Below are 22,418 nucleotides of genomic sequence, written 5' to 3'. Positions count from 1 at the left end.
TGAATTTATACTGGAGAGCTGTGGCCGCCCCGATCCGCTTGTAGTTCCACCTCCAGTCCTGTTGGTGGCAGTCCATAATAAAGCTGCCCAAAAGCGCAGCGCAGGCGGCGTTTCTCGTTTGGCAGCGTGAAAAGCGGCAGTGAGGTGAGCTGCTTTCTTTTTCCACTCGCCTCGCTCCTATCTTCCCTTTTGCGCCTCCTGGAGCCGAACAAAACTTGCCTTTCGAGTTGTGTGGTGACTTGCGTTCGGTCACATCTGTAACAATGGTTTGGTCAAAAGTCGCTGGCGCAACCAACCAACGGCGGCTAATCGGCTAGGCTAGTGCTTTGAATGGACGCGGCTGGCTCGGCGCATTGAGGTTCTTCGCGCTCGTGTCCAAATCCCAATTTGAAACCGATATCGACTCGTAAGGAATAATTCCGTCCCATACGCGTTTATTTGCATCAAAGCGTAGACCATAGAAAAAACGTTTCGCTAGCCCAAGAAGTTTGGTTTATTTGGTATTATTTAGTCATTGGGGAGGGGAAAAGAACTCAAGCCCAGCTAAGCGGCATCACTCAGAGAGCATTTATTGAATTTGTTCAAAAATAAACCATTATGTTCGCGTGACAATGTCGAGTAATCGATTCATTTTGAACCCCGTAGACTCCGTCATGGACATCCGGCCCAACCACACCATCTACATCAACAACATCAATGACAGAGTCAAGAAAGAAGGTGAGTAGTCGGACGGACGGACGGACGGACGGGGCTGCTTTCTTCTCCGCCTTTGGTTTTTTGCGTGCTCTTTGTTGTCTCAGCGTTGTGCAAAGTAGCTCGTGAGGAAGAGCCAACCAACAGCGCTGATGTCTGTCGTGCAGAGTTGAAGCGCTCCCTGTACGCGCTCCTGTCGCAGTTTGGCCAGATCCTGGACATCGTGGCCACCAAAACCATAAAGATGAGGGGCCAGGCCTTTGTGGTCTTCAAGGAGCTGGCCGCCGCTACCAACGCCCTGCGCCAGCTGCAGGGCTTCCCCTTCTACAACAAACCCATGGTAGCCCCCACACACACACACACACACACACGGCCCCAGTCCCGCCCTTTCACCTACGCGCCCGCTCTCCTCTTCCCGCCAGAGGATCCAGTACGCCAAGACGGACTCTGAGGCCATCACCAAGGTGAAAGGGGCGCACGGCGACCGAGATAAGAAGAAGGACAAGAAGAAGAAACCTCAGGAAGCCGTCGCCCTGGCCAAGAAAGCCGTGGCAGTGAGCCAAACGCCGTCGCGCGCGCGTACGCCGCCAGGATGTCCCACGTCCGCTTATGTGACTTTGTGTTTTGCGGCCTTGTGTTCAGGTGCCGTCGATTCCGGCTCACCTTCCGCCCGCGCAGGTACGTACGTTGGGTTAGCTTAAGTCGGCGGGCCATCCGTCGAGCCGTTTCAAAGGTAACTTTGAAGGACTGCGCTGACTCTGCAGGTCATCGACAACCCGCCAAACTACATCCTGTTCCTCAACAACCTACCCGAGGAAACCAACGAAATGATGCTGTCCATGCTCTTCAACCAGTAAGTGGCATCCGCGTGCGTTGTGCTTGCGTGCGTAACTGTGCGCCCGTGTGTGTGTGTGCGTGAGGTTCCCGGGCTTCAAGGAGGTGCGTCTGGTTCCCGGCAAGCACGACATCGCCTTTGTGGAGTTTGAAGGCGAGATGCAGGCGGGCGTGGCCAAGGACGCCCTGCAAGGCTTCCGCATCACCGCCACCTGCGCCATGAAGATCACCTTCGCCAAGAAGTAGCGTCAGCCGGCCGGCCGGCAGGCAAGGCCCACGCGCGCCTGCCAACGGTACTAACGGACAATTTCATTTTACCTTTGCTCTGCTACTTTTTTGTAAAATACCAAAATAAAATTCGTTTTTTTTTTACTCCAATTGTAAATGTGGTCACTCGATGAGGCAAATGTTTCATGGCCTCCCTCCACAGACGTCATTTATCCTCTTTGGCTTTTATGTAAATCCTTTGCAAGCTCCCTGACGTCTTTTGTCAATTTGTTGTACGCTAGTTCAAAATTCCAATGCTCTTTTCCATGTTCTGTATACTGGAAATCAAGTTTAGTGGCTAAATTAAACAAGAAGAAAGCAAGGCTTCGCTACCGAACGGGCAGGTCCGACCCAAGATGTCACTAGGGGGGAGCAGTCCCCAGCGTGTCCACAAGATAGAGCCATGCAGCAGCCCGTCAATGGTGCGAAAGTGGCCTGTCTTTGTTGAAAGTTACTTCTGTTCTCCCGGGGTAGCAGGCGAGCAACTGAAATATCACTCAATTCCCAGAGGTAGAATTGAAACTGATCATTTCTGAAATGGTCCATCTTTGACTAAATTTGACCGTGCCGTTTTATTGAATGAGTTTAACTTTTCATGTGTCGGGTTTTATGGGAGGCCAAAGAGTCCTCATGTAGGATTTTTCTGTTTTTTGTTTCAATTATTGAATTGCAATTTCCAAATTTGATCAGTTATATTTTTAGTGGTGCACCTTTTGTATTGTCATGGATGTATTTTTTTAATGATACACTTGGTTTTTTTTAAACTATATACTATTTAAAAACACGAATGAAGCCGGGTGTTTTGTTTTCCTTGTGAGGAGGGTCAGATCAAATGACCGTATGCATGCATACATGCATGTGTCGACGTGAAAACTTGATCCTGATCAACAATTGATGGGCGCGTGCGCACGCACGCATGCACAGACTTTGTGATTGTTGTCGTTGCTGGGCTGCCGATGGGTAACCATGGCAAGACACAGTCCACGTTTGAAAAGTAGTTTGAGATCAAAATTGCGAACCGCATTCATTCTCCGCTTTTATGCTCATTTGAACTTTTAGTCATGAAAGCAATCATTTCCCTCTCAACAACTCTGCCATATAGTTTGCCAACGAGAGGAATGAGTGCATTGGATTTTGGTCCGACCCGAAAAAAGGGTTTCTTCGGCGTTGACTTTCTGCTTGTGTTTCCGCGGCAACACAACCAAAACACGCGAGCGAGCGGTCTTTTGGCGACCGGCGTCTGGCAGGTCAGTGGTTGTCATGAGGACGGCTGCTGCGCGTGCGTGCGCGCCCGAGGGAGGGAGGGGGGGAGATGCTCGCACTTGCTTAACGGGTGGCCATCGGTCGTTCTTGCCTCTCTTCGCAGTCGACTTTTTCTCGTTGTGGCTGTTGTGTTTTTTTTCCTCCCTCAGCCCTGGGTGGATGGCGTCCAACAGCGCCAACCCGCAGCCGGCGGTCCCGGCGACTGTAGTAACGATGCCGGAGCTTCCCGCAGGAGCCGCTGTGTGCACAACTCTGCCGGACCTGCTCTATCTTCCCGAACTCGTAAGAACATTCTTTTGATTCCATATACCAGGGGTGGGCAATTGCGGTCGTCGAGGGCCGGTGTCCTGCGTGTTTTCTATGTCGCCCTGTTGCAAACGGTCCGATCATTAGAAAGGTCTGCAGAAGCTGGGTAACAAGCTTGAGCATTGCACCAGGGAGACCTACCTATAAAACCAACAGGACAGCGGGCGGCCCTCGAGGAGCGCAATTGCCCACCCCTGCCATATAGCATCCCTTGATCCAATGCTGCAAACTGGCTACACGGTTTGCTTCTGTTCACACTTTGACTGAACTTTTGGAAAACCTTCTGAATTGTTGATGTTTTCCTGAAACATTCGAAGACGAGCTATTTGATTCTTCACATATTTATTCAATGATTCAATATTCTGCCAAATATCGGAGTCGGCACGGAGGTCGCTCTGTTTCTTTTTTCGTCATCGGAAAGCCACATTTTGTCCGACGCCGTTGGTCGGCAAAAACAAGGCTGTGGTACCTGCGACGTTCACGCTGAGCCGCGTGCAGGTGTTTGGGGGTCTGGTGTGGATCCTGGTGGCGTGCACGCTGGTGGTTCCCCAGAACCCGCAGGGCTGGGTGATGTCGGTCAGCGTCTTCTGCTTTGTCACCACCTTCTTGTGGAGCCTCGTGTTCCTGTGCGGATGTCATTCCAACAAAAGCGGCTGGGTGGCAGCGGTGAGTGCAAGCAATCGTTACCTTGCAAAAGCCCGCCCACTGACGGACAAAAGTTAGCAGCGATGACAAGTGGTGGTACCAATTAACAGACAACACCGCCACCTTGTGGTACAACGTGGTGCTCCTTGTCTTTCAGGATTTTGCCTATCACCTGACGGCCGCTGTCTTCTACCTCAGCGCTTCCGTGTCCTTGGCCAAAGTTACGCTGGACATGGAGAACGCCGGAAGATTCCAGTACTACCAGCTGGACATTTCGGCTGTGGTCTGTCTCTGTCTGTCGCTCGCTCGCTCACTCGCTCACACTCACGCACGCATAGGCAAACCAAGGTCCTTTATTAGCGGCAATAAAAATGGACAAAGCAACTCAAATGGAAAAATGTTGGGAATGAAAAGCCGTTTGTCCAACGAATGTGTGCTTTTGTGTGTCCGTCGCTCACAGGTGTTCTCGTACGCGGCCACGCTGCTGTACTTTGTGCACAGCATCCTGTCGGCCATGCGCTGGAAGACCTTCTAGAACTTTTCCATCCGGCTGTCAAGAACGCTTGAATTGGACCAACGATGGTGACCTATTTATTTGACACTGTTCTTTCCGTCTAAGACACGGTGCAAGCGTATTGTGACTTTGCTATTTGGCATTATGAGGATCCGCTCGCCTTATTTTAGGATGTGTTGATTGAGGACATTTTAAAAGTCGTGTGACACAATTCGTTTGGGAGACCATGATATATATTTGACGTTATTGGAAATGATTTCTGTTTGCTATTGTGAATGGAGATAGATGACACGTTTGACATGGCTGAATTCTGAAATTGATAAGTACCGATACGTATTTATCGTTGTTAAATCTTTCAACGCTTGACATGATTTAGCTCATTTAGACTTGTTCATTTTTGACATATTTATTGACATACCTCGATGTAATGCTGTTTAGTGACATGTATGTTTGGCACCGATTTGTTCATACCAGAAGAGATTTATTTGTGAAATATTTAACATAAAGGAATGTTTTGAATCAATTCATGAGCTGAAGCGCAGAAGTGTGCGCGTGCGCGTGTTGTGCGCGCGTGCCACTTTACAAGGCAAATCCCACTCTAGAACGCAAATCTCGTATTGAGACGCAAATCTCGAAGCGCTCTTTTCTTCTCCTGCGTTTCCGTCTCATTTCGCTCGGACGTCACTTCCGCCCTCCTTGGACAAGATGGCCGCCGCCGTCGGTGGAGCAATACCTCGTCTGTGAAGGTGATATACTTTCTTTTTTGGCGCTCATTTGCCTCGGTAGACGAAGTGGCATTTTGTCTTGAACGAGAGACACAAAACGCAACACGAGTCTGTTTGGATATTAAACGGAATTTGGCAATTTTAACACGATGACTGAGTGAGCACCATGTCAACTTGAAGGCACCGGTCGCTTGATTAGGTAAGCATGAGCCACATACTCAAATGTTAACAAATGATGCTGTATCATTTAGTAATCATGTCCAATAGCGTTCCGATCTGACTCCAATTTACAACACACTGTAGCATGTCATTGCAGAATTAACCATTGAATTTCCCCAAAAGCAAAACGGCACTTGCTCCTTTTTCCCTCGACCACTCTCTAAAATGTTTTTTGTTGTGTGCATCTGCTCGTTTTGGGTGACCCGGACGCAGCTCGGCATTGGGCGCCATGGGCGTGTGGCGCGACTACAAAGTTCTGATTGTGATGGGCACCAGTTTGGCTCTGATCCACGCCGCTTGGTACCAGCTCAAGGCCCGCCCCCACCTGTACAAGAGCGCGGCACGCGAGCCCGCCGGCAACAGCAAGAGCGACTAGCCTGGCGTCGGTCGGCCATGAGAGGCGGCTGGCTGCGGCGCAACTGGCCCTGGGTGGCGGGCGGCGCCCTGCTGGGCGTGCACGTGGCCACCTGGCTGATGCAGCGCGCCGTCAAGAATGCCGTCCGCTCCGCGGGACAACAGACGCGCACGCGCGACTGACAAGCCAGGACAAAAAGACTTCTGTTTTGCTTTTCCTCGTCTGTCCCTCCATCGGTGGAAAGAGGAGCAATCCAAAAGTGCTAATGGGATCTTTGGGCTCATCAATACAGAAGCTGAACAAGTCTCGTCGGGCTTTCATTCCTTAGCGTTAGGGTGAATGTTTGGTGCGTGGCCTTCCAAATGAGCTCTGCGGTGATTGAAGGGGCACATTTGAGAAAAGCTTTGTCAAGTGTTGATTTATTATCCGGCAGCCGGGCGAGAGGCGCTTTTTATATATTAAAAAACAAAACAAAAAAAAACTGCCGGCCATGTTCAAGGGCGTTGGCCCCCCCGCGGCGTGCTTTGCTCTCCGGCCTGCTGTCGCCACGGCAACTTCCTGCGGTCTTTGCCGGCGTTGCGCTTCCTCTTCTTGCCCATGAAGGCATCCAGCTTGCCGCTGGTCTTCAGCGCCGAGAACCTGTCCGCCAGACGCAGCTTCTTTTGCTCGGCTGGAAACGGGACAAGGTCAAAGCGACGCCAGTTATCTTTTGCAAATCTTCTTGCCAGCCTCTGTGTTTTTGCGCCATACGTACATTTGCTGAGGAAGAAGGGGCGATGGCCACTCTGGGCCCGTTCCCTCTGCTCCTTCTTGTGCTGAAGCTCGCCGGCCCGCTGTCGTTCCCGACTCTGCCGCGCTCGCTCCCGATCGGCCTGGCGGGCGGGACAACGACGCGATGGTGACAAAGGCAAACGCTGGGCCGGCCGGCCGGCCGGCCGGCGCGCAAGCGAGGACACTCACCATCTTCCTGAGGAGGCCGTTGAGCTGCTCTTTCTTGTCGGCGTTCTTGCTCTTCTTCAACTGCTTTTGGATCACCTGAGAGCAACAAAGCGTTTTTTGGGCTTGCTTCTCAAACAGACAATTTGGAAAGGTGCTGAAATGCTAGTGAGATTGTCCCCCCCTTCATAAAGTGATCTCAATAAAAAACAAGTGACTGAACCACTTCAACACCTGGCCTATTTGAGCCAAGAAAAGGCTAAGGGCGCCGTACCTGCGTTTCGTGCCGTCTGATGTCGTGGATGAAGCTGTAGGTCTTGTCAAAGATGTCCGCCTTGTACTCCCCTGACAGGTCGTCGAAGCGAGGGTCCCTGGCCGTCTGCAAGACAAACGCAATGTTTGGAAGTCACTCTCCAAGGTCCGACTTGCGCTTTGGCCAGGAAAATGGAAGAGAAAAGAATTGGCACGGAAGGGGCGGGGCCGCGCTCGCCCACTCACCGCCTTCTTGACGGGGACCACCTGGCGAAGGAAGGGCGCCCGTTTCTTGGCGGAGACCTCAGCGGGCCTGCAGAAGGAAGAAAAGACGTCAAGAAAGAAGCAAGACAGACGGCTGTGGCTTAGACTTAGACTTGACGCCAGCCCACCTGTTCTTGTTGAGGCGCTTGCACGAGGGCCGAGCGCCGCGGGCGTCCCGGTCCAACGCTTTGGTGCCCGCGCAGCTCTGCAGTTTCAGGACGTCCTCGAACGGCAGGGCCGACAAGTCTGGACGACGGCAGCCAAAAACACAGACCGCGCTTCAGATTGGGCCGAGAGCAAATGGAACGAACGCCAGCAGAAAATGGATTGATTGAAAGTGGCCCTTCTTCCGTGCAAATCCATGTCATCTTTTGTGAGCCTTCCGTCCACCGTTTGATGGTTTTGAGGAACACGTTGCAACGTTTGTGCTCAGGCTGAAGCCTTTCATCTGGAGTTGAAACAAAAGATGTCCTTTACCTTTTTTCGTCTCGTCTCTCCTCAAGGCCGTTGACTGGACCTCGACCGCCTCATCTTCATCATGTGGCCCCTCGTCGTCGTCATCGGATTCTTCCTCATACTCCTCGTCGTCATCGGATTCTTCCTCATACTCCTCCTCGTCATCGGATTCTTCCTCATCGCTTCCAACAGGTTCTATCAGATCCTCCTCCCCTTCGTTAGATCCTACCTGATCGTCCTCATCATCAGGTGCTCCTCGCGCCATCAACATCAGCGAGTTGCGCTCCTCTCGGTGACCGCCGCGACGTCCATCGGCCATCGCGTTAGCCTCCAACGCTGAGACACGCACGCACGCAGGCACGCCGAGTTGCGCTTTCAATCCGACTTGAGAAAAAAGTGTTCAGCCATCCATCAACGCGTTTACGTTGACCCGACTTGAGGTCTCTGGCGCTCGGCCGCGTGAAAAGCGCCACCAAACAGTCTTCGGTTCGTCGTTGGCGACGTTTTAATCAGCAAAAAAGTCAAACAATCATGAACTCAAGCCTTTCGCTCATCATTAGCAAAGGCTACGTTAGCTTTTCCTCGCGTAGGTGGGTACGTCACTTCCAGGTGGTTCTTCCGCCTGCTTTCGCAATAAAAGGACCGCTAGCGTCACCACGCGACCGGATCTGGCTTCGCTGACACACAGTAAGCGTGCAAGGTGACGCTGAGTGACGTTTGTTTTCGCTAAGGTTCGCCGTCATTCTCGTTCCGCACCGCAGCGCGGATGAACTGCAGCCTCGGCTTCACCGGACCGCCCGTGAGCATGCTCAAGTGAAGCAAGCGATCGCATGATGTTAGACGGGAGTCAACAGTTCATGGAACTCGCAGCGACCAGCCGACCATCTGTCACTTCGGATTGATTGCTGGATGAGGATTGGGGCACGTCACGGAGCACCACCCTTCCATCCATCCATCCCTCCCTCCCACAGAAGTCTGGCATAAACAAGATTGACCGCCGAGGAACACCAAGAAAATAACCAACAAGTCGCTTTCCACTCTATATTTATCATTTTTAGATTGTTCTTTCTAGTTAACAAACACCAAGCATCTTCATTTCAGGATGGGACTGAAACGTTTGAAGTCCAAGCTGCCTTTTCTGGCACGCGGGTCACATGCTAAAGTGGCTAATTACTGCTGACGACAACAACGGATGTCCTATTTTACATCAAACACATTCAAAGTTCCCTTCTTGGAGTGCACAAGCTTCCACCAAACAGCCGAGGCGGCTGCCGACAGGGCTGATGTTTGTCATAAAGGTCAAAGTTGAAGAATCGAGTGGGAATCTTCATGGAGGTGGGCGGGCTGTGGCAGGCGGGCCAGCCACACGGCAACAATCCGCATCAGCAGAAAGGACCAAGGTCTTGGCTCGGTCGGAGTGCCATCGATTCCAGTCGTTTCAATGCTTTTGCTCTCTTGACGGCCAATTGCTCTGGTGGTGCTTACGGTTGTAGAGTTTGCTTTCCAGTGGTTGTGATGCTTCAGGTTATGGCGCTTCTATCCTAGTAGTTCTGGTTCTGGTGGTTCTGGATGTTTTCTGCGGTGAGGAGGCGCGTGACGTGTCCTATGCCCTTGGTGACTCCCTGTCTGAAGAGAAGTTTGGCGCCGGTCCGAAGATATTCGGGATGTTTGAGGAAGCAAAAGGTTACCACGGCTCGCTCGCCCGTCCTCAGCTCCTCCTGCCGGGAGACGGAGTCCCGTGTCTCACCCAACCAAGATTTTGATGGACGGCCCGGCCCGCAGGCGCGGCGGGTACCTTCCCGTGCAGCCTTTGCACGACGGCCGTCTGCCTGACGTTGCCCACGTGCGCCGTGACCTGCGAGCCGCGGCGGAAGGTCCCGGCGTGGAAGAGGAGAACCACGGCCGCCTCAAAGTGGCGACAGATGGTGGGCTTCATCTTGGGACTCACCATCACCATGCCCTGCAAGGGCACAACGGCAGCTGTCTGTGCACGTCTGCGGCCGCCGGCCACCTGGCTGAGCTCACGCTCAAGGCATGAGCACCTTGCGCAGCAGCGTCCTGTCCAGGTTGCCCAGCGCCAGCGTGGCCGCCTGCCCCGCCCTCAGCAGCCTGCAGGTGGAGCGGTTCCTCTGGATGGACAGAACCTTCACGCGCAGGAAGCCGCCCTCGTCCGTCGGGCCCACCGCCAGACGCTCGCCTTCGCGGCACACGCCGCTGTCATGCGCACGCGCAAACGGAATCACAAATGTGCACAAAGAAAAAACCCCACAGGGAATTCACAAAACAGAAAATGTTCCCGACATTCAAAGGGCAAAGCAAATGCGCACGCGCGCACACACACACACACACACACACACACACACACACACACACACACACACACACACACCTGCCGCACTCACCTGTACAAGGTCCCCCCTACCACCGTCCCCACGTCGGGAACAGAGTAGATCTCGTCCACCTGCGCGCGCGTGCGCACGCATGCACATCAGTAGTAGCTCGCATGCGCCTGCGGTGCGCCTGCGTCTGCACACCTGGAACTCGGTGAGCTGCTGCATGAGTTCCTCCTGCTGTTTGCTGTTGCTGAGAGGAGGAAGAATGTTCAAGAAGACCTTGAGCAGCTCCAGACCTTTTCCTGACACACTGGACAAGGTGAAGATGGGCGTCACGCTGCACACACACACGCACACACACACACACACGCACGCAGCCTGATCAGACACCGTGTCGAGAGTCCGATTCCTCGACTCGGGAGGAATCCGCACCATCACAAGTGGCAAATCCATTTGACTTGTTTTGAGTCAAACGCTCGGACCAAAACGAGTGGTTCGGTTCGAGCCGTTTGATTGGCTTTCACGCTGTAATCCAATCCAAATCTTTGGCTCGCGATTCGTTCCATGGACATTGCGAGCGGGACTTGGTCTTGCTCACGCTACACACGCGTACACGTCGCCGTCCGTTTGGATTCCTCGGAGCTCACGGCCAGTTGGACGTTTGGATTCTACACGCCGCGATTGGATTCGGGAAGTCCAAATACAACGGACGGCGGCAACGGTCGAACTCCGTACCAGGCGGCGGGGGCAAACTGCTGCGCGGCGGCGACGGCGTCGTCGGCCGTACGGACGACCAGCGGGACCTTGTTGCAGCCCGGCTGCTTGAGGAGTCGCTCCAGTTGCCTGAGCGTTCGCTCCACGCCCCCCCGCGAGCACACGTCCACTTTGCTGACCACGATGAAGATGGGAACCTTCAGCGCCATGGCCAGGCCCAGATGCTCCCTGGTGGTACCGGCTGCACAACAAAGGAGCGCAAACAGAAGTCACCGGCTCAAACGTGACAACGTAAGACAGAGGTGATGACACAAAAAATGACAACATATCATGCCCTAAGCTTATTGAATTCCATCCATGGTGGGTGTGCGTGCATGCGTGCGTGCGTGCGTGCGTGCGTGAGGTCTGACCAATGCCGGTGTTGGCGCTGACCACCAGCATGGCAAAGTCCGGGCAGTAGCTGGTGAGTCCAAAGACGGTGGTCTTCAGGTACTTGTGATGTCCCGCCAGGTCGATGAAGGTGATCATCTTGGAGGAGCTCTCGCAGATCTCCTCAGCGCTGCGCGAGTCGCTGTAGTTGACCACCTGCCGGTGACGCACGCGTTGGGCGTCAGGCGGCGCCGGCTGGCCGACCGGGCGCACGCTTGGCGGACCGGCGCCACTCACTTGTCCTCTGCTGTCAAAGCCCAGGATCTCAAAGCTGATGCTGGACGTGCGTCCCGTCTGGATCTCGTGGAGATGCCTGAAGAGGTTGAGGCGCGCTCGGCCTCGCCCGTTGTCCAGCTCGCCCTGCGTCAGCACGCCCAGCAGCGTGGACTTCCCCGAGTCCACGTTGCCCAGCACGGCCACGCGCAGGTCTAGGAACTGCGGGCAGCACATGGCAAGCTAGGCGAGAGGGCAGGGAGAGCGAGAAGGCAGAGGCCAGGCCAGGCCAGGCCAGGCCAGGCTAGGCCAGGCTAGGCCAGGCTAGGCTAAGCCAGGCCAGGCTCACCTGCTGGTCATCCGGAACCTTCCGCACCAGGACCTCGGCGATCCCTCGTGCGTTCCCGTCAGCGTCTGAGTCCACCTGACGCTCCCGCAGCAGGGTGATGTCAGCACCCACCCTGACCGTGATCAAGAGTCGCCAAAGCACACGCCGCGTTAAATCCAATCTTCGGCGCATCAACATGCGTGCGTGCGCGCATACTTGTCGGCCATCTTGCGCAAGGTTCCGATGGAGGCCGTCATGTCGGCTCGGCTCAGACCCACCAGCAGCCCGTTGTCCTCCACGCCGATCTGGTAGACGGCCTCACCGCGGCCTTCCTGAAGACGCCACTTGAGCTGCGTGGCCAGGTGCTCAAAGCGGTTCTGGGAGGGGTTGACCAGCTTGAGCTAGGAGGCGCCGCGCAGCACGTGAGCATCGGGACCAGGAAGGCCACGGGGTGAGGATGAGGACGAGGAGGAGATTACCTTGTATTCAATGTTTCCTTCTTCAGCCTGCAAACATGTGACACCGCATTTTTTGTTCGATCCTCCTTGTTCTTTACCCAAAGTATTTTAATCAACATCGGTCGCGTTAGGGAGTATTTCCTATCCATTTCTTCTCGTGGTATTGATTCGCGGCCAACCGCCAATTTGGCTCGAAAAAAAGTCCGATAGGTAATTAATCGCAAGGTTCAATTACAAAAAACGTACCATGGATAAAATAACTTTTTGGAGGGTCATCGTCGGATTTCAAATGCGTCAGTTTCATGCACAATCCCATTTTCACACGCAACGAAAACAATTCAAGTTCTCTTGTCCGGAAAGTGGAAAGAACGCCGTTTTCAAGAGCATCCATCATTGGGGAAATCGTATGACGTCACGCCAACAACAGTCTGACGTTCGATGTCGGCGGCCCTGCTCGCCCAAACCCGATGGGCCAAACGAACCCGCTCGGTTGCCGGCTAAGCGGAAGCAGCTACCTCTGGTGGTAGAAATGGCGGCGGTGTTTCGTGCTTGTTGTTGTTGATGTTGCTCTTGCGCTTGTGGTTATTGCGACGCCGGCGGCCTCGTTTGCCTCGCCTCGTTCGAGACCTTTTCGACGTCTTCTTGCCTTCCTCGTCGCCGCTGCCAGCCTGGCCCAAATCCACCATCTTGACGGCTTCCGCGGAGGGAGCAGCTCGTCACTGGGCAACGGGCGAGGTCTGGCCGGGGAGGCGAACGAGACACCGGACGCCTGGCCGGCAGGGAGGAGGCGGGCGGCGGCGGCGGCCGAAGATGCGCTCTGTCGCTCCCGCTCCTCCTCCGCTCGCTCTCGCTCCTTCTCCTCAGCATCACCTCCAAGCCACCTTCGCCAGAGAGCGACAACTTCCGCCATGGCTTTTCAAGTTAAACTCAGCTTTCAATCTACAGCGAGCACATCACGTCCAAACAAAACGAAGCAAAGCAAAGCAAAACGAAAGTCACACGCGCACAAAGAAAACGCACACCAAGGGTCACTTGATTGACTCGTGTGCCCCTCCAACGTCAGGCGTCAGTGAGCTCGTCGACTTGTCAAGTCACGACTGTGCTTTCAAACAAAGTTTCCGCTTTACAACGTAGGTGGCGCAAGTGCCTCACCAAACAAGGCTACTGCTTTATTGCGAAACGTCTTACCGGAAATAGCTTTGATATTGTTTTGTTTGAACTGGGCTCGAACGGGGAAGTCACATTCGGAAAGCCGTCCAAGTTGTATGGGCTTTTCCCCCCTTTTCTTCACGCCAGGTTTGTTTTCCACAAGGGCCTCATCGGCCGGCGCCAGTATCCGCGCCAGGCTGTGTCGACCTCCCTCGCCCTTCTCAAGTGGACGCCGGAGCCGCCCGCCGCGTACGCACTTAGCCCTGTTAGCCTGCGGAAGCTAACCGTGCTGCTGCACAGCGAACCGATTTGCGCTTGACATCGGCGTGAGTTTGGATTTGCCCGGCTCATTTGGCAGAAGCTGCTGAGGCATGTGGAGAGTGACTTTGGAGGCGTTCGGCGTTCTTCTGCTGGCCTTCCTGTTGGGAAATCTCGCTTTCGCCTGGTTTGAGCTCAGCAAGCCCGTGACGGAGGCGCGCACGGAGTCGCAGGAGCCGCAGGAGCAGAGCTGCTTTTGCCATGTAATTGACCACTTTGTTGCTTTTAATTCATCTCCAACTCCCACTAAACTCACCTTTTTAAGCCTCTGTGGACAATGTAAGGTCACACTTTGCTTACGAGACAAGACTAAACCTTCTCGAAGGTTCGCCCGGTCTGTTTTGACGTCACCGTTTGGGCCACGCTAATTAGCGACGAGGCGGCGGCGGCGTTGCGTTATGTGTTTCGTTTCCCTGTTATCAAGTAAGTTCCGTTGCTTCCTTAGTGATTACATTTGCTTTCACTGTTTGCAATGACATTCCAAAGGTAGGAACGAAACCACGTTTTGATTGGAGTGGACGTCACATTTATTTGGTCTTGGCCGTTGGCTGCTTCGTGTTTTCCGTCATTGTCTTTGGTGCGTTTTCTATCGTCAAGTGACACGAGACGAGACGAGACGAGACGAGACAATGATCCAATGTTATGTATTTGTGTTCGTACTTGAGTTCAACATGTGGACGCGCGCGAGTAGACCAGCGTGGTGTAACGTGGTTGGCCGAGGCTGAACTAGCCCCGCCCCTTCGGAGTTTGGCTTCTGCCTGGTACTGGCTGGGCTACACGGCCGGGGCGGGGCGTATTTGGACAAGGAGGCGGGGCTTTGTCAAGTGGCATCTCGGTCAGTCAGTCAGCCAGCGCGCACACAGAAAAGGAGAGGAAAAGTTCAGGATGTTCCGATGGGTTTGCATCGTCCTGCTTTTTGTCACTCTCCGCGCTCTCATGCGCTCGCAGGTCAGAGTCCTCGACTTTGCAGGTTTTCATTTGCATCATCAAGCTGGAGACACGGCTAGCGCATCCGACCGACCGACCGACGACGCGTCCGCTCTTCCATATGCTTGCGTGTACCGTGTTTGTTGTATTGATCCGTCTGGGTTTGTGTGCAGGTGTTAAAGCAGGGCTTGGCGATGGGGGTCTCGGAGGGCCGCTGTCCTGCACGTCCTGTCCTGTTGCCTGATGCAAATGATGGGTTTGTGCAGGACACTGGCCCTCCCTCCCGATGGATTGCCCACCCCTGTGTTTGCCCAACGCTTACTTATTCAAATGCATGCTCACGGTGGTCGGCGTAAGGCGCGACGTGGCTGTCGCAACCCACCCGCCTCCTCGTTTACCATCCTTACCCACTCGCGTAGCCGTGTGTAATGTTGTTGTTCTGACTTTTTTGTATTTGCTGCGACCCGTGGCAAATTGGCCGCAAAGGAGCCCCCGGGCCGTAGTTTGCTTGCGTTTGGGCCCCTCCCTCCCTCCCGGCTCGTCATGTGCTCAGTTGCCACGTCGCAAAATGCGCGAGGAAATTTCGTTTTGGACAAAATGACAATCAAGTTTGTCTAAGTGACCACGACATGGCTGTGCCGCAGCTGACGGGCGTGCTGGACGACTGTTTCTGCGATGTGGAGAGCATCGACGTCTTCAACAACTTCAAACTTTACCCTCGCATCAAGAAGCTGACGGAGCGAGACTACTTCCGCTACTATAAGGTACGGAAGCGGCCTCGCCTCGGCGCCTGCCAAAGTTGACACCCTTCGCCTGCCGCAGGTCAACCTCAAGCGGGCGTGTCCCTTCTGGCCCGACGACGGTCACTGCGCCATCAAAGACTGCCACGTGGAGCCCTGTCCGGAGGTCAGAGTTCACCGTCGCGCTTGACCTTTCCACGCTTTTGCTCAGCCTTTTGTTTTTTTCCTCTTGCGCCGTTCCAGAGTCAGGTTCCCGCCGGCATCAAGTCGGGCAATTACAACAAGGTGAGCGCAGCTGCGCTGAAACGTGCACCTCGTCGCTGCTAACACTTTGCCGCGACCTCATATGGCCCCGTTCAGTATTCGCAGGCTGCCAGCGGGAGTGACGGGAGCGGCGGGAGCGGCGGCTGTGAGCAAGCGCAAGAGCTGGGAGCCATCAACAGCACGCTCAGGTCAGACATGCTCACACACACACACACACACACACACCATACTTGTGTTTGACATATTTGTTGTATTTGTGCACGTGGCTTTGTGCGTTCCACTGTGTGTTGTTGAGTTGCCGCTTGTCTTGCGTGCAGCAATCAGAGCAAAGAGGCGTTTGCCGACTGGGCGCGGCACGACGACGCCCAAGACCATTTCTGCGAGTTGGACGGTGAGCGAGCACGTTTGCGTTTCCCCGGCCGGCCGGCGCGCCGCAGCCACTTTGCTGACCTTTGCGCGCGTTCTAGACGAGTCGTCCCCGGACGCCGAGTACGTGGACCTGCTGCTCAACCCGGAGCGTTACACGGGCTACAAAGGCCCGTCGGCGTGGAGGGTCTGGAACAGCATTTACGAGGAGAACTGCTTCAAGTCAGTAGGCGCATCAATGAGTTAGTTAGTTGATTGGGATTAGCGACCGAAGGCATCACTGTTGGCATCACTAACAAGATGTGTCGTCGCGTGCGCAGGCCCAGGTCCGTGTATCGACCTCTCAACCCTTTGGCCCCCAGCAGAGGTGAGTGGGCATTTGACGGCTGCTTTTAAGCCAAAAGGCGGCGCTGGGTGGCCCAAGTTAACCTTTTTGCCTTTGCTCCACCCGTCCGCACCTTTGTGTTCAGGAGACGACGGTGAGTAGGGCGCAGAGGGGAGGGTGCGCCGTTGGGGGTGCTGTGCGCTTGGCTGTGTGTGTGGCTGATGATGCTTCCGTTGCAGGCGACAGCTTCTACGACTGGCTGGAAGGTGAGCGCTCGCCCGCTCGCTCGGCTCGCCCGCTCGCTCGCTCGGCTCGCCGTGGTCTCTCGGTGATGCTGATTGAATTGTCCGGCTTTCTTTCTGCTCCTTTCCTTGCTCATTTCCTGACCATCCCCCCTCCCTGCAGGATTGTGTTTGGAGAAGCGGGTTTTCTATCGCCTGATCTCGGGCCTTCACAGCAGCATCAACATCCACCTGTGCGCGCAGTACCTGCTGGACGGTAACGAGTACTCCCGCCGCCCGCCCGCCCGCCCGCCGTAGGCCAGGCTGTTGACCGCCGCCTCTTTATTTCTTCAATACGAGCGGTCCGAGGATGCACCCTTGCGGAAGGAACCTTGTTGGCTCAGCCAGCCGGCGGACGCCAACGGCACCTCGAGCTCCGTTTACTGATTAAGGAGATTGCGTGTGTGCAGAGGGATGGGGCAGGTCGGTGTGGGGTCCCAACGCGGAGGAGTTCCGCTGGCGTTTCGACAGGGCGGAGACCAAGGGCGAGGGCACGCGGCGCCTGAAGAACTTGTACTTCCTGTACTTGATGGAGCTACGGGCACTCTACAAGGTGGCGGCCTACTTTGAGCGCTCCGTGGTCCACTTGTACACGGGGAACGGACAAGAGGACGCCCAGACCAAAGAGCTGCTCCTGCAAGTCTTCAACCAGATCAAGTAGGCTGCTCGCTCGCTCGCTCTATATGCACCTCCTCACTTGCGCTCCCCCTAGGATGTTCCCCATGCACTTTGACGAGAAGTCCATGTTTGCCGGACATGAGAAGGAAGCCAAAAGCCTCAAGGTAGGAAACGCCAAAACTAACAAGCGTGCCAGGCGGCGCCGGACGTCTTACGTTGCCACGCAGTTTCTCCTGGCATTTCACTCCCAATCCCACCCAGCCTTCTCTCCCCTTCAACTCTTTGGGTTTTTTCTTTTTGCTGTCTACCCTACATGCAGGAGGAATTCCGTCTTCACTTCAAGAACATTTCCCGGATCATGGATTGCGTGGGCTGCAGCAAATGTCGACTGTGGGGAAAACTGCAGGTTGGAGCGCCACTGCGCGTCATCTTCCGCGCCGCCGCCGCCGCTGCCAGACCTCGTGACGCTGACATCCACGCTGTTTGTCAGGCCTTCGCCTTGTGAAAAAAGAATCAATCGGTGATGATTTCGATTCTGATCTTGGCAGCGTGATAAACCCACACGGTTATTGACAACTTTCTTTTTCCCACTACCACAAGCTAAAATAGAACCTGAAAGAAGGACCCAAAAAATCCATTAGTGACGAGTCAAATTGTAGCCGAAAACTCAACAAAGTTGGACGTGACCTAGCGGCGGCAGCGGCGACTTGGCGCATTGTGCGCTTTTCTTCAAACGGCCTGCAAACGGCGGCTCTGATGTGCGCAGACCCAAGGCCTGGGCACAGCCCTGAAGATCCTGTTCTCGGAGAAGCAGATCAAGAACCTGCCGGAACGCTCCGGTTCCAAAGGCTTCCAGCTCACTCGCCAGGAAGTCGTGGCCTTGATCAACGGCTTTGCCAGGTAGGCTCGCGCTGCCAGGGCACAATCGTGCTCAAGCGTCTTCAACAAGACAAATGATCTATTCGTTTGTGGCTGAAAGAAGTAGCAAGTCATGTGTGCGCCCGCGTGTGTGCGTGGCAGGCTGTCGTCCAGCATCTACGAGTTGCACAACTTTCGTCTGCTGCTGAAGGAGAGCGGCAGGTAACGGCAAGTGGCCGGACCTTGAAGGCCACCCGCCCCCCTTCTCAAGGTCGGGATCTTCCCATTTGGACTCGCGTGCGTTCATGCCAGAGGCGTACTTCCTAATCATTCGGAGAGTGCCGTCATTTGCGGCAGCGGCGGCCATCTTGTCTCAAGCCCAAAATTGAGGAGGGGCAAACGTTCCTACCACTGGATTGTGCGTGCGTGTGTGTGTGTTTGCGTGCGTGCGTGCGTACACGCTTTTGTTTTGTCCAGCAGAGAGAAGAGCAGATGAACTTGATTGCCATTGTTCTTTTTCCCAATGAAAAGTTTGGACTTGAAGCTTTTGATTTTTTCGGTCTTAATTTGCGTGTGTGCTGCAGAAAGAGAAAATGGACCAAGGAATTTGACCCTTCCTCAGTCATTAGATTTTTTGATTTATTTTTTTTTTGGCGTTGGGAATGACCCACCTGGGTTTTGGTAGTCCCTAACAACTCTTTGGTCTGCTTGGGAAAGAAATGATGCTGCATCTTGGGAGTACTGTACATATTATGCTGAAAATGTGTTTCTTCTCCAAAAATTCCCAAATGAATTTTTAGTCAAGACATGTTTTTTGGGATAGCAGATGGATTTTATTGTATTACAGCAGTAAACAAGCATATCGCAAGTCCTGATAGCATGTTACTAGCGGAAGTTGGCCTTTGACATGTCAGCTGTGTGTGAGCGTGCGTGTGTGGCTGAGTGCTGGATTTGTGTTGTCCGCACGAGTGTTTACGAGCGCCGCACGACGACCGTGTCTCCGTCTTCCACGGCATAAAAGAACAAAGTCTTCTGGTCGTTGTCCATGGGGTACTCGGGACCCGTATGCTGTGCACGGCGACAACACACGACGAGTGAGTGACGCGGCAAAAGACGCAGAGTCACGCCGGCATCGCACCTTGGCGCTGGTGTAGCTGAGCCGCAGGTCGACCGCGGGAACCTTCAGGAGTCGGGACAGCAGGCCTTTGACCTTCTGGACCTCCATTGAGGCTGCCCGCAAACATTGAGACCCTCAAATAGGAATTGGCGTTGACGGCCGAGCGGCAGGCACCCACCTGGAAGCTTCTTCTCCAGCGGCATCCTCGCCACGTCGTCCTCAAACACAAATGTGATTTCTGCGGTGGAACAGGAACACAAATTGCCCCATTAGCGTAGCGAGCGTTTCTAGCCGCGTGCTGGGGCGGCGGCGGGGCTTACTCAACAGCTGATTCTTAAGCGCAAACGGTTGGCGCTTGGTCAGCTCGCCTTCGTCAGGCGCGCCGTACTCTGAAACAAACGACACACAGTATTGACCCAACGCCGTGGAGCAGAGGGCTGCGGAATTCCTGCACAAGGTTCTTAGTCTGTGAGCGAGAGCTCTGCAGGTCGGGCGCAAGCTTTTTGGAGTCCAACTGCAGTTGTTCTTGAAGCGACGCTTTTCTACAAAGTGACCGAGAAGGTTTTTAATATGGATGGCTAAGTTGCAACGGTTGCCCGACGGCCAGGTTGGAGAGAAAGACAGCTAGCTGGCTGGCAGGCAGCTACTGCTCGGAGAGACGCAGTAGGCAAGCGGAATCCTTACCAAGAGTGACCATTTGCGGGCAGGGCTTACTGTCAACGAGGCTGCGGTAACGAGGATGGCGATTGGCGAACTCCTGGCTCAGTTGACTCTGCCCCGCGGCCCGCAGCCATTCCTCCCCGAACATCTTCAGGTAGTCGTACTCCGCTCCCTTCCTCTCTTGAGGGGGCACCTGAGAGCACGACGTCCGCTCAGCATCTCTCTCTCTCACGCGCGCGCACACAAACACGGCACCCACATCGGATCCGTTGAGGACAAGGAGGTGCGGCAGCTTGGCGATGAGCATCTGATAGGCCGTCTTGGGGTTGCCGTCGCTGCTGGCCAACGGGTTCTCTTGACACCAAAGACGACGCAACGACGCCAACTTGGACAGCTCGTCGATCACGCCCCACTGAAGGTGTCGCAGGGAGGGCGCGGGGCTAGCCGTGAGAGGTGAGCGGAGATGAGCCGGCGTGCGTGCGTGCGTCCTGACCTCAGAGATGTTGTTCCTCCTCACGTTGAGCTTCTCCAGGGACGCAAAGACAGACGTCTCCTCCCCTGACGGAAAGGCACAGGTCAGCAACGCTCCGGCCGGCAGGTGGGCCACACGGGTGAGGCTACCTGGCGCGGCATCCGGGAAGTGAACTTTGGACAACCCGGTGTCAGTCACGATTAAGTGCTCCAGTCTGCAACAACACAAGTTGATCTGTCTGTTCCACAAGGCAAGGGAGAGCGCCACAAGTGTACCGGAAGAATGGACAAGCCGACCGACTTCACGGTGAAATGCGACGACAAGTTGACCAAGATGTCTGACTGACCTCGGCAGAGCGCCCAGCTCCAGCAGGCTGTCCTGGTCCAGAGGGTTTTTGGAAACATTCAGGCACTTGAGCCCCTGCAGGACGCCCTCGGGCCTGAAACGTGCACGCGCGCACCACCCGCGTTAGCCTGGTCGCTCGCTCGCCCGCGTTAGCCTGCTCGCTCGCGCCCTCTGTCTCGCTTGGCAGCCACCTCTGCAACTGCGTGATGTTGTTGTTCTCCACGATGAGCTCCTCCAGCTTCGGCCACATGGGGGCGCACCGCAGGACCTGAACACAAGTCTATTTAGAGACGTCGCCGTCTCGGTCGGCCGCCGGTGTCTACCTGCGTCCACGTGAGCTCGCAGTCGATGAGAGTCAGAACTTTGAGGTTAGGAAAGGCCTGCCGGTGGGCCGCGGGGTCAGAGGGCAAACTCAGTCTGTTGAAGCTGCAAGAAGTGGTCGCCGTTGACCAGTGAGAGCGGCTGGGGGGCGGGCGTGCTAAGACTCCCACCTGAGCAGGAGAGCCTCTAAATGTCGCAACTGTCGAGCGATGGCGGCCACGTCGTCCCAGCTGCGCAGCAGGGAGGCGCTCAGGTCCAACCAGCGCACGTCTTCACAAATGGTCAAGAACAACAAACACGGACAAGCATGGCCCAACAACTACAAAGCGGCTTTTCAAACCAAAGATATCCAACTGAAATGTGCAAGACGAAGGACTGCGAGTCCGTGGGAGTTGCCGCAACCGCTGCATCGTTGTCGCAAGATACTCGGTGTGGTTCTGAGGATTTGCCCATCTTCTCCCGGCCCGTTCACTTGGCAGTTTGCGAGGAGGACGGTGGGGAGGCTTTCCAAGCTGGCACACAGGCACGAAGATCCACCGTGGCGTTAAAAGCGAGGCTCGGCAGGCAGCCACGCAGGCAGGCAGCCACGCAGGCAGGCAGGCAGGCAGGCAGGCAGGCAGGCACCGGCCGGCCGGCGCTCACCTGCGCTCGCGGACGTCGGCCCACTCCAACGTCCTTCCCGAGATGCTGATCTCCTCGTCCCCCGCATGGGTCGCGTAGTGGCACCGCAGCGCCGCCGCAAAGTCCACGCCAAAGCTCGCCACGGACGGCCGCACGAAGGAGCCTCCCGTCGGGTGCCTGGCGGGAGGCCGACCAATGCAGTCAGTCAGTCAGGTGCACGGCCGCCACGGGCCGCCTGCGCGTAAGCTAGGACATACTACCTGCAGGTGAAGTAGCGCACGCCTTGGTGGCGGCCGTCGTGTTTCCCTCGCCGGGGATCGTCCCACTCCACGCCCAGCCACACGCCTGCCCGCCAACGCACACGTTTGTGCCGGCAAATAACCGGGTCAATGTTTGGACTCTTTTCAGATCGAGACTTAAGATGCGCTTTTGGTCGCCTCGGTTATTACGGGGTGATTTAGACCGTCGCGCTGGTTTCTTGCAACCAGTACGCCCGTCCGCCCATCCACCCAAGGTTCGGCGGAGAACGAATGAATACCTGCAGTGGGCGGCACGGTGCCCACGAAGCGGACCGTGGCCCTGTGGTCGCCGCAAGACACCCGCCGGCCCAGGGCGTCGTGCGGAATCTCCGCTTCCGTCTGGTCCGCATCCATCCGGTCCGCATCCATCCACGCGGGCTAAAACAAGAGCAGAAAAGGACGACGGGTCATGGAACGACGCTTTGAAGCCGGCCGGCCGGGACCCTTTACTCGCACGCCCGAAACGCGAACGAGCCAACTGGAACGTCACTCCCACTTCCGGCAACAACGGACGGACTCTTTTACACGACGCA

General features: G+C 55.3%; 6 protein-coding genes across 13 annotated transcripts; 3 read left to right on the top strand and 3 right to left on the bottom strand.

Moving 5' to 3' along the window:
• Positions 1 to 20: 20 nt before the first annotated feature.
• snrpb2 (small nuclear ribonucleoprotein polypeptide B2) lies at positions 21 to 1,899 on the top strand. Of its 2 annotated transcripts, none has more exons than XM_061273286.1 (7): positions 21 to 144; positions 646 to 717; positions 861 to 1,033; positions 1,116 to 1,247; positions 1,336 to 1,371; positions 1,458 to 1,546; positions 1,614 to 1,899. In XM_061273286.1, exons 2-7 carry the CDS (start codon positions 654 to 656, stop codon positions 1,771 to 1,773), a joined length of 654 nt encoding a protein of 217 aa, XP_061129270.1. In that variant the 5' UTR covers positions 21 to 144; positions 646 to 653; the 3' UTR covers positions 1,774 to 1,899. The 2 variants fall into 2 exon arrangements, with proteins under 2 accessions (XP_061129270.1, XP_061129271.1); XM_061273287.1 differs by lacking the exon at positions 21 to 144 and adding an exon at positions 187 to 406.
• Positions 1,900 to 3,121: 1,222 nt separating this feature from the next.
• Positions 3,122 to 5,045, top strand: LOC133150785 (myelin and lymphocyte protein-like). Of its 2 annotated transcripts, XM_061273285.1 has the most exons (4): positions 3,122 to 3,339; positions 3,862 to 4,029; positions 4,166 to 4,291; positions 4,469 to 5,045. In XM_061273285.1, the coding sequence occupies exons 1-4, from the start codon at positions 3,217 to 3,219 to the stop codon at positions 4,541 to 4,543; spliced, it is 492 nt and encodes a 163-aa protein (XP_061129269.1). In that variant the 5' UTR covers positions 3,122 to 3,216; the 3' UTR covers positions 4,544 to 5,045. The 2 variants fall into 2 exon arrangements, with proteins under 2 accessions (XP_061129269.1, XP_061129268.1); XM_061273284.1 differs by having other exon boundaries at positions 4,166 to 5,045.
• A 1,178-nt stretch (positions 5,046 to 6,223) lies between these two features.
• rrp36 (ribosomal RNA processing 36) lies at positions 6,224 to 8,345 on the bottom strand. The gene is made up of 7 exons (XM_061273277.1): positions 7,751 to 8,345; positions 7,402 to 7,519; positions 7,256 to 7,322; positions 7,032 to 7,136; positions 6,782 to 6,856; positions 6,576 to 6,693; positions 6,224 to 6,491 (listed from the first exon to the last, which is right to left on the bottom strand). The coding sequence occupies exons 1-7, from the start codon at positions 8,046 to 8,048 to the stop codon at positions 6,316 to 6,318; spliced, it is 957 nt and encodes a 318-aa protein (XP_061129261.1). The 5' UTR covers positions 8,049 to 8,345; the 3' UTR covers positions 6,224 to 6,315.
• A 411-nt stretch (positions 8,346 to 8,756) lies between these two features.
• Positions 8,757 to 13,284, bottom strand: gtpbp2b (GTP binding protein 2b). Of its 3 annotated transcripts, XM_061273257.1 has the most exons (13): positions 12,720 to 13,283; positions 12,226 to 12,252; positions 11,963 to 12,147; positions 11,768 to 11,879; positions 11,443 to 11,640; positions 11,187 to 11,361; positions 10,798 to 11,017; positions 10,264 to 10,399; positions 10,132 to 10,190; positions 9,772 to 9,943; positions 9,525 to 9,689; positions 9,418 to 9,447; positions 8,757 to 9,355 (listed from the first exon to the last, which is right to left on the bottom strand). In XM_061273257.1, the coding sequence occupies exons 1-13, from the start codon at positions 12,888 to 12,890 to the stop codon at positions 9,266 to 9,268; spliced, it is 1,740 nt and encodes a 579-aa protein (XP_061129241.1). In that variant the 5' UTR covers positions 12,891 to 13,283; the 3' UTR covers positions 8,757 to 9,265. The 3 variants fall into 3 exon arrangements, with proteins under 3 accessions (XP_061129241.1, XP_061129240.1, XP_061129239.1); XM_061273256.1 differs by lacking the exon at positions 9,418 to 9,447 and having other exon boundaries at positions 9,477 to 9,689; positions 12,720 to 13,284; XM_061273255.1 differs by having other exon boundaries at positions 8,757 to 9,447; positions 12,720 to 13,281.
• Positions 13,285 to 13,392: 108 nt separating this feature from the next.
• On the top strand, positions 13,393 to 18,918 carry ero1b (endoplasmic reticulum oxidoreductase 1 beta). Of its 3 annotated transcripts, XM_061273260.1 has the most exons (17): positions 13,393 to 13,602; positions 13,712 to 13,874; positions 15,243 to 15,362; positions 15,421 to 15,504; positions 15,582 to 15,623; positions 15,699 to 15,790; positions 15,920 to 15,993; positions 16,070 to 16,190; positions 16,289 to 16,335; positions 16,439 to 16,447; positions 16,533 to 16,559; positions 16,699 to 16,791; positions 16,985 to 17,231; positions 17,287 to 17,356; positions 17,512 to 17,598; positions 17,959 to 18,092; positions 18,213 to 18,918. In XM_061273260.1, exons 2-17 carry the CDS (start codon positions 13,725 to 13,727, stop codon positions 18,274 to 18,276), a joined length of 1,461 nt encoding a protein of 486 aa, XP_061129244.1. In that variant the 5' UTR covers positions 13,393 to 13,602; positions 13,712 to 13,724; the 3' UTR covers positions 18,277 to 18,918. The 3 variants fall into 3 exon arrangements, with proteins under 3 accessions (XP_061129244.1, XP_061129242.1, XP_061129243.1); XM_061273258.1 differs by lacking the exons at positions 13,393 to 13,602; positions 13,712 to 13,874 and adding an exon at positions 14,480 to 14,619; XM_061273259.1 differs by lacking the exons at positions 13,393 to 13,602; positions 13,712 to 13,874; positions 16,439 to 16,447; positions 16,533 to 16,559 and adding an exon at positions 14,480 to 14,619.
• Positions 18,861 to 22,405, bottom strand: tbce (tubulin folding cofactor E). Of its 2 annotated transcripts, none has more exons than XM_061273261.1 (16): positions 22,125 to 22,405; positions 21,847 to 21,931; positions 21,608 to 21,763; positions 21,392 to 21,477; positions 21,136 to 21,235; positions 20,968 to 21,070; positions 20,836 to 20,912; positions 20,646 to 20,738; positions 20,449 to 20,513; positions 20,321 to 20,385; positions 20,087 to 20,239; positions 19,882 to 20,020; positions 19,488 to 19,556; positions 19,346 to 19,405; positions 19,189 to 19,301; positions 18,861 to 19,118 (listed from the first exon to the last, which is right to left on the bottom strand). In XM_061273261.1, the coding sequence occupies exons 1-16, from the start codon at positions 22,252 to 22,254 to the stop codon at positions 19,023 to 19,025; spliced, it is 1,590 nt and encodes a 529-aa protein (XP_061129245.1). In that variant the 5' UTR covers positions 22,255 to 22,405; the 3' UTR covers positions 18,861 to 19,022. The 2 variants fall into 2 exon arrangements, with proteins under 2 accessions (XP_061129245.1, XP_061129247.1); XM_061273263.1 differs by having other exon boundaries at positions 19,189 to 19,280.
• Positions 22,406 to 22,418: the final 13 nt, after the last annotated feature.

The sequence above is a fragment of the Syngnathus typhle genome, linkage group LG3 (genome assembly GCF_033458585.1).
Source record: "Syngnathus typhle isolate RoL2023-S1 ecotype Sweden linkage group LG3, RoL_Styp_1.0, whole genome shotgun sequence".
NCBI classification, from domain to species: domain Eukaryota; kingdom Metazoa; phylum Chordata; class Actinopteri; order Syngnathiformes; family Syngnathidae; genus Syngnathus; species Syngnathus typhle.
This window is presented reverse-complemented; position numbering and strand designations above follow the sequence as displayed.